The sequence below is a fragment of the Pipistrellus hanaki genome, assembly GCF_964339955.1.
Source record: "Pipistrellus hanaki genome assembly, chromosome: 4".
Classification (NCBI taxonomy): domain Eukaryota; kingdom Metazoa; phylum Chordata; class Mammalia; order Chiroptera; family Vespertilionidae; genus Pipistrellus; species Pipistrellus hanaki.
The window spans coordinates 25,372,388-25,381,860 of NC_140506.1; the positions used below are offsets into that span (position 1 = coordinate 25,372,388).

The 9,473-nt window shown below is 50.3% G+C and overlaps 1 protein-coding gene across 1 annotated transcript; it reads left to right on the forward strand.

Moving 5' to 3' along the window:
• Positions 1-8,386: 8,386 nt before the first annotated feature.
• LOC311620911 (peptidyl-prolyl cis-trans isomerase A-like) lies at positions 8,387-8,736 on the forward strand (the record flags this gene model as incomplete). Its single annotated transcript, XM_084880636.1, has 1 exon — positions 8,387-8,736. The coding sequence occupies exon 1, from the start codon at positions 8,422-8,424 to the stop codon at positions 8,734-8,736; it is 315 nt and encodes a 104-aa protein (XP_084736762.1). The 5' UTR covers positions 8,387-8,421.
• Between the last annotated feature and the right edge of the window lie 737 nt (positions 8,737-9,473).

Consider the following 9,473-nt stretch of genomic DNA (forward strand, 5'->3'; position numbering starts at 1 on the left):
GGGTGACGCAGGATAACCACTGTGGCATCAGATGGTGTCCTGTGTCTCTCAATACACAACTTTTTTGACGGAGAAAGTAACTTAATTGAATTTGCTTGGTTTCAGTTGTGCCTTTAAATTTACTCATATGCATATCCAACACTCATGCATGCCCACATGCTCACAACACACGTGTGTGCACAGAGTGCTCAGAGGGTAGGTCCATGTATTTGCTACAATATTCTCTTCACGACAGCCCACATTTCTTCCTGTGTGATATTCTCTTAATCTTCATCATTCGTATGCAGTGTGTAAGGGAACCATGATCGGGATGTGGAGTGTCACAGCAGAGCTTGTCCTGGGAGGCCTGGAAGCACTCAGAGGTTACACGAAGCGCTGCTGATTCGGTCTGACAGGTCTGCCTCCCCACAGATGCCCAGGGTATCCCCCCAAGAAAAGCTTGCTGATTCAGTCTGACAGGTCAACCTTCCCATGGACGCCTGGGGTATCCCCCCAAGAAAAGCTGTGCGAGGTCACCGCCACCAGGAAGCTGCAGCATACAGTTTTCCTCTGTTCTTCAGAGATTCATTAAACCAACTGAAAACACCTTTGCAATTTTTCAAAGAAAAAAGCAAATAGTGATGGAAGCCATTAGGACAGAATGGCTATGTCCCAAGGGTCTTACCTGTACATTTCGTGAGGCTCTGCACGGAAGGAATGCTCTCAGCAAGCTGCACGGGAGGAGGGCTGTCACATTTGCACCTGGGTTCCAACAGGCAGAGGGAGCTTTATTTTTTCACTTTCACATCGTCAACCAAGGATGCTCACCCGATGCACCTGCTTTGCCCCTTGGTCTTTGAAGGGTTCTGAGAGTTGTGATAAATGGGTCTGTGGGGGTCTTGGTCATTCTATAATTTTTCTCATTGTTCATTTGGCCAAGAGGCCCTCAAGGGGAAGGCCAGACTGCGAGGGTGTACACTGGTCCTGAATAGCTTTCCTGGATGCCACTGAAAGTTAATTGACAGCACGACATTTTTGTTTCATTTGAATGGAAGGGTCTCAATCTGACACTGTGAGAGTGAACAAGTTTTCACTGGGGACCACTATAGATCTAACAAACTTGGGCTTAATTTAAGCCAAGATTCAGCCAAATGAGAAAATCTGAAAGAAGACAGGTGGGATCTGGTGTTAAGCATATGCAGAAAGAAACATAACCAAGATTATAATTCCAATAATGAGAAATAGGGGATGATTAAAAATTATAGATAATGCCCTGGCCAGTTTGGCTCAGTATATAGAGCATTGGCCTTCAGACTGAAAGGTCCTGAGTTTGATTACGGCCTGGGTTGTGGGCTCGGTCCCCAGTGTGGGGCGTGCAGGAGCCAGCCAATTGGCGATTCTCTCTCATCATTGATGTTTCTCTCTCTCTCTCTCTCTTTCTCTCTCTCCCTTTTCTCTGAATTCAATAAAAAAAAAATATATATATAGTTTTAAAAATTATAGATAACAATTGCCAGGCCAGTGTGGCTCAGTAGTTGAGTGTCGACCTATGAATCAGAAGGTCATGGTTCAATTCCCGGTCAGGGAATATGCCCAGATTGTGGGCTCGATCTCCAGTGTGGGGCATGCACGAGGTTGTCGATCAATGGTTCTCTCTCATCATTGATGTTTCTCTCTCTCTCATTCCTTCTCCCTTCCTCTATGAAATCAATAAAAAAAAGTTTTAAAAATTATAAATAACAATAAAAACTACTGGAGAATGCACTCATATGTTTTTCTTTTTTCTTCCAAATAGCCTCTGGACCTGGCAGCAGAAAGTGATAAAGCCAGAACTCACACCAGTTGATCTGACTACAAATGCTGAGCTGAGCTGAGTTACATTGAGAAGACAAGGCATGGAGGACACCTGAGCTCTCACCTGCATTCTGGCCTCTGTCAAAACTTAGCTTCACGGCCTCTGTTTGGCCTGGAAACCTGAATGTTTCTACCGGCAGAGATGAGAGTCCAGTGACCTGAGCAACATCTTAGACTGTGGGTCCTGAAATTGCATTTCCTGTGAGTGAAGGTGACTCACATCCACCTAACTGGAGTCCTTCCTGAGCACTGTGGGCTCTTTGGAAAGGACTGGGGGATCAGCTGAGATTAAACAGTGGCTGGATTGGGAAAGCCCAATGAGTGAACTAGGGTAGAATTCCTTCTCAAGCCAAAAACTGACTTCTGTGCATGGGCCACGAAGTTTCAATTGCCCCACAAGCCTCTATTAGTCTCTTCCACTTATTTCCCACATACACACACCCACAATCCGCCCCTGCCATCAGGCCCCCAGGCACGGCAGGGCTGAGCCACATGGGTCTGCTTCATTGCGGGTGCCAGTCCCTCGCAGAGGCCCTGGGGCATGCTCTTTCTTTTATCAGCGCGCATGGAATAGTTGAAACTTGGGTTGTGCCAAGGTGGAGAGACCCCGGACAATCGGTCTGAGAAGATGCTCTTCCCGGGAAAGCCACTCTATTCAGGAACAGGAAGAGGTGGGATCCGAGAATGAGTGAGGAGGAGTTCTCAGAGCCTCCGGGATGCAGTCATAGGGTGGCGTGGGCAGGGACCCATCCCCTAGGCCAGTGGTCGGCAAACCGCGGCTCGCAAGCCACATGCGGCTCTTTGACCCCTTGAGTGTGGCTCTCCCGCAAAATACCACATGGGGACAGCACATATAGTGCAATTGAAACTTCGTGGCCCATGCACAGAAGTCAGTTTTTGGCCTGGGCATGTCTATTTTGAAGTGGTTCTAACGTCAAGTCACACTCAAGGGGCCAAAGGGCAGGCAGCTGACTGGAGGCCAGGAGAGTCCTCACCAGGAACTGACCACGCTGTCACCCTGACCTCGAGCTCCCAGCCCCGAGAACTGTGAGAAATAAATGTCTGTGGCTTGAGCTGCCCTATCTGTGGCGTTTTGTGTTGACAGCCTGGGCCAATGAAGGCAGAAGTCAAGTCTAAAATCCTGCCCCATGCTCTGCCTCCTTTGTCTGAACAGGGGGATTTCTTCAACTGCTGGCCTTGTTCATGCCCAAAACAAGAGGCCAGCAAGAAAACTCGGACTGGAAGAGGGACACAGGGGCTCAGCACTGAGCCGTCAGCATGGGGCTCCCGGGGCATGAGGGCCCTCTCTGTTGGGTGTGAAGGCCCCTTGGAGCCCACGGACTGGGACATGGCTCAGAGGAGCCCTGTGCAAGGCAGGTGACAGGAGCCCGCTACGGCGTCCCCAGGTCTGTCTGTGGGAAGCCTGACCCTTTCTGGTACGAATCCCTTCCGCCCTCAGAGAGGGGTTTCCAAAGCAAAGGGGTTTCTTGTGGGACTTTTCTCTCTGAGGACTAAGTCAGCACATCCTGCTTGGGAGTAATCAAGCACGACCTTCAGCAAAATGACTCTTCAAAGACAAAAGTCACTAATGTGCTGGGGAAGGTGGGGAGGGAGAAAGAACCCTGAGGTTCTTTGAGGGGGGAAAAGAGAGAGAAAGAGAAAAGTGGCTACTCCCCTGGCTTTGGGGAACATTTTAAAAGTTAAAAACAGAATTTTGTTTTATTTCTGAGATTCAAGTGTGACAAGAAGATCTCATTTAAGCATGTCAGCATCCTGATGATCAACACAGTATCCGTTGTTGAAATTCATGGCCTGGAGCTATGAAAAAATTAGACAGCCTCCTTTACATGAGTGATCAGGGAGAGAGCAGGTGGTTGGCTCCGGGTTGCTAAATTGCATTTCTCTGTTTTAGAAATTCCACTGTCGCGGTGTGGCCTGATGAGGCCCCCTCGCGCCATTAACCCGCCGCCCGGGGCCTTTGCCCTCTCGGCTCCTGCCACACTCCCCGGGCTGGCCGCCTGCAGGAGCCACGGACGTTATCTCCTTCTAAATTAAAATTGCAACTCGTTCGGTCCCATTTACACAAAGCCTCGGCTTTGACACATGCAATTACGATGAACACAAGGCCAACATGATTGCTAAGGGCTCCAGAAAGAGAGTTTAATCAGAGAACACAGAGTTGTTCCGGCCGACTTATAATTTCACTACTTGCTATTCCTTTATGTTCTTATGTGTTCAGATAATTAGATACACTGGTTCTTGCTTCCCGAGAGGCCAGAAAGGGCAAAATTCCTATTCTTTTTACATTAAAAAGATTAAATTATAATATAGAAAATCTGTAACTTTGGGTAGAAATGACAAATTCACACTACATTAATTTCAGGGCTTACAAAATGTTACCAATAATTTGTGCTTTTTTTTTTTCTTTCTTGTAGGTGCGTGTGAATTAATTACCTATCCAATTTCAGTGTCTTTCAAGTCAGCTTTCCACAGACAACTCTGAAATTAAAAGAAAATGAGGTTTGATTTCCACTCGCCGAGTATATTTGTTTCAGATGTTTAACCGTTTAAGCCTTTGTACGCGTACATGAGGACATGGATTAACAGACATGCTTGCATCCAAACGCCATGGGACAGTGAAGTGCATGGGATGGATAACTATGAGGTGAAAGGACAATTTCAATTTGATGCTTTAAAAGTAGGAGCAGACTCACTGTAGCCCTAAAGCAGAGGTGGCTGAGCACCCTAAGCGAGCAAACTCTACAGGAGGCCTCTCCTGGGGGCTCTAGCACACGGGGCGGGGGGGGGGGGAGGAGGGTTGCTAGAGGTCCAGCTCCACTTCTTTGTCCAAACAACAATGACCTGAGGCCCCGACTATGCTGGGCTCCATGCTAAGCAATGGGAAGCAGCTCTCTTGGCAAAGAGACAGTGGGCATCCTGTTCCCCATGGAGTTCTGAGGGCACTTGGACAGGGTGACCCTCCGCCAGGCCCCCAGCAGTGACAGGGGTCAAAGGAGCCCAGCCCGCATGGGTCAGTGGTTAAGCATTGACCTATGAACCAGGAGGTCATGGATTGATTCGGGTTGTGAGCATGCAGGAGGCAGCTGATCAATCGTTCTCTCTCATTGATGTTTCTATCTCTCTCTCACACACACACTTCCTCTCTAAAGTAGCTATACTAATAAAAGATTAATATACTAATTAGACTGGATCGACCAGACACTATCTGGTCCTCCTTCTGACAAAGCCACAGTGGCAGAGGCCAAGGCAGAGGTGGTTAGGGGGATCAGGTTGGCAGGGAAGGGCAGTTAGGAGTGATCAGACCAGCAAGGGAGCAGTTAGGGGCAATCAGGCTGGCAGGGGAGCGTGGTTAGGGGTGATCAGGCAGGCAGAGTAGTTAGGGGCAATCAGGCAGGCAGGCAGGCAAGTAAGCAGTTAGAAGCCAGTGGTCCCAGATTGTGAGAGAGATGTCCTGGATTGGAGAGGATGCAGGCTGGGCTGAGGGACCCCGCCCCCATCCACCTCCGGTGCACGATTTTCATGCAATGGGCCTCTAATATATATATATATACTGAGTGGCCAAATTATTATTATCTCTGAATGCATAATAATCTGCCACTCAGTACATATCTTATATAATAAAAGGCTAATATGAAAATTCTCCCCTCGACCAGGAGTTTGACCAGCAGGCAGGCCGGCCAACCACCCATGTCCCTTCCCCCTGGCCAGGCTGGCCAGACCCCACCCATGCATGAATTCATGCACCAGGCCTCTAAATATACACACACACACACACACACACACACACACACACACACACTGAGTGGCCAGATTATTATGCGTTCAGAGATCATAATAATCTGGCCACTCAATATATATATAATATATATATATATGTGTGTGTGTGTGTGTGTGTGTGTGTGTGTGTGTGTATATATATATATATATATATATATACATACAATGAAGGAGAACCCCAGGTGGTGCCAGAGGAGAGATGGGACCGATGCACCTACAAACCAGATAGGGCCGAGGAGCTGGACAGGCAGGAAGGACCCTCCCTTGCAGCCTTCAGAAGGAGCATGACCCAGTGACACTTGATTCTGGATTTCTGGCTCCAGCACTGAGATTACATTCCTTTTGTGGGCCGCTTAGGAAAAGGAAAGGCAACCCCCTCCTCTCCCCAACCCCCCTGCGGTGGGCTCAGGGGTGTACAGAGAGAGGAGTTTTGAAAGAGGGCATGCGTCTGGGCACCCCAGGCCTGCAGACCAGGCCAGAGGTCACAAATTATTCCAGTCAAAATGCACTGGGAATCCTACGAAAGGGGTTTTTTTTTTTAGGGTCCCATTATGGGATGGTTGTCTGTCAGAGTGTCTGCATGCACACCCAAGTGTCAGCCTTCCTCCTGGTCCATCCTACCCGTCTCCATCAGGGGAGCCTCAGAGGGAGGAGGGGACTGAGGGGCAGTGCCCGGGGTTTGCACTTCCTGGTGGTTCAACCAAGGAAGCTCTAGTGGGTGGGCAGTCAGGACTGGGCAGCCTGTCCAGAACCTCAGCTCCTTGGGATTCACTTGTCCTGAGCAGCCTCTGGCCAGTCCGCCCAGGTGAGCACTCTGCTACTCCACAGGCCCACTGTGGCTAAAGCTGAGAAAAATCCAGCCGCAGCCTCTTAGACCCCAAAGGAACTAATCTGCTAAAAATCCAGCTATGGATCTGCCTATTGCTGCATCCATTATTCTTATCTTTCTATGGACCTGTCCAGGCACATGCACTGGGTAAGCAGCCCCTGGCCTCCAATCCACCTCTCCAAAGGAAGGCACAAATCAGCTCATCCCCAGCTTCTGTGAAGTGACGTGGCACCAGGGGGCCATCAGAACTCCAGGCCCACGGTGGCCCGTGATTTTGAGGTGGCCTCTGGACTGTACCAACACTGCTCACTTTCTGGAGACTCACTTTAAAGATGCCCAACCCCACCCCAGGGTTCAGCAAGATCCTCAGCTGAACACAAGGCCTGCTCCTGTCATCTGCCCTATACAAACAAGGTCCCATTTGTTCACACCCTGTCCCTGCCCCCTCTCCTACTTTAGAGCTGGCTCCCTTGTCTGCCCAGAAAGGTAGGGGAGGGCAGGCACCCATTTCCTCTCACCCTCTCCTCTATACTTCCTCCAACACACTTGTGCGGACACACACCTGCGAACACTTATATGCATATACGGACATCGCCACACATGGCCAGAGATGTGTTCACATGCTTGCACATGTGTACACAAAGACATGTGCACACTCAGATGCATGCAGACAGCAACACATGACCAGACACACACACGTGTTGAACATGTGTACACACAGACACTTTTATGCATGCAGTCATACATGACACTTGCACATGTGCACACACAGGCACACTTTCTCACATTCTTGCCCATGCTCACACACACACATATCTGATGCAGACGCCCTCTTCCAGGAGGATGGGGCTCTGGTGGGAGGGATGGAGGCTGAGTCAGAAAAGCCAGAATAGGCAGCTCCCCACACCTTGCCACCCCTTCTCTCCTTGGCATCTGCTTTGGTGCAGCCCTTTCCTGGACCAAGCGAGGAAAACAAGAGACCTAGCCTCCTCCAAGCCGGGTCCAGCCCGGGGATCATCGTGCATGCATGCTGTTGGGGTGGCCCCACACCTAATGCTCCCCCATTCCTGCCTCACCTCTCTCCTGAGAGAGCCTGGACCTGGAGTGCAGATTCTGTCCACTAGAGGGAGGTGTTGGCTGTGATGCTGGCACCTGGGTCCAAGGCCAGGCCCCAGGTGGATTCTATCTATGGAAACAGAGAGAAACAGCACCTGCCTTTTGCGCAGGACGCCTGCCATTGTGCTTGGAAAGGCTGGGAGCCTCCAGTCCACACTGACCCTCCCTGGTGATGCAGGTCCTGCCCCCACACCTTCTAATTCTGCTATTCAAAGGGTGGTCCTTGTTAAAACTCCGCTTCCTGGGCCCCTGCTGACCAAATGGGATGCTTAGGGACAGGCGTGGAACCCTGCATGGACTCCAGAAGCCTGGGTAAGGGTCAGAGGCCAGCCTGGTACAGGAGCTCCCTCCCCTGTCCTGATGCCCACAACCCATCCCAGGGCTCCTGGTCCAGAGGACAGGTGGTCTGACCTCCAACCACACAGACCTCAGTTGAGAGGAGAGAAAAGGGTCCCTTGGCCAGCATCCCAGGCATGCTGTTCCCCACTCCTGCCCTAGTCCCCTCCTGGCCAGACCGTGCACTTTGAGGGACTGTGGAGGGCCGGGGGCTCTCCTCTCCTCCTGCAGGAAAGGCTGGTGCCCTGCCATCACCCCCAAGGGCCGGACAAGCCCACAAGAACAAGCAGGTAAAGGCTTTGCAGACACCGCCACCCCGAAGCTGCCCATGACCAGCCATGGTGAACCCCACCGTGGCGAGCCCTTGGGCCGCATCTCCATCGAGCTGTTTGTAGACCAAGTTCCAAAGACAGCAGAAAAGTTCTGTGCTCAGAGTTAAGTTTATGATTATGAAATAAAAACGAAACAGTTGTCAAGGCTTCTGCTTTCCCAGAATTATTGCAGGATTTATGTGCCAGGGTGGTGACTTCACACGCCATAATGGCTCAGGCAGCAAGTCCATCTATGGGGAGAAGTTTGAGGATGAGAACTTCATCCTGAAACACACAGGTCCTGGCATCCTGTCCATGGCAAAGGCTGGGCCCAACACAAATGGCTGCCAGTGTCTCATCGGTGCTGCCAAGGCTGAGTGGTGGGATGGCAGGCACGTGGTCTTCGGCCAGGTGACAGAAGGCATGCACACTGTGACGGCCACAGAGCGCTTTGGGTCCAGGGATGTCAAGACCAGCAAGAAGATCTCCACTGCTGACTGTGCACAACTTTAATAAATTTGACTTGTGTTTTATCTTCACCACCAGACCATGCCTTCTGTAGCTCAGGAGAGCACCCCTTCACCCCTATTTGCTTGGAATGTTCTATAATCTTTGTGCTCTTGCCAGTTTATCGGGTTCCATAATTTCCTTACCCCTTGCCAGTCTAGCTGGATTGCAGAGTTAAGTTTATGATTGTGAAATAAAAACTAAACAGTTGTCTGTCAAAAAGAAGAAGAAGAAGAAGAAGAAGAAGAAGAAGAAGAAGAAGAAGAAGAAGAAGAAGAAGAAGAAGAAGAAGAAGGTGGTAAAGCACATGCATCCAGGGCCTGCTGGGCAGACCGTGGCCACTGCAGGTCATCACGGCTGCTGCTCTGACATACAGTTGTTTTAAGCTGACAGCATTCAGGGAACAGCAGACTCACAGGGTCTCCCTACTCTCTCCTCTCTGCCTGATCCCAGATCATCGGTTCTCTTGTGAAGGTCTGCACTCCTGGGACAGGACCAGACAGGGGAGACCAGCCCTATCACACAGAGGAGGAGGGTCCCAAATACCCCCAACCACTGCCCTCGATCCTGTTAGTCCCCGGGTGTTTGCCTTCCCAGTTTCCCATCCCTCTCCTTTGTCTTGTCACTTCTCTTAAAATTCATTCTCCTTTGTCCACATGGTATAAAATCCTTCACATCCGGCTGAAGGGTTTCTCTTCTTTGAGTAACCACCCCTCCCCACCCCACCAACCACATAAAACTGA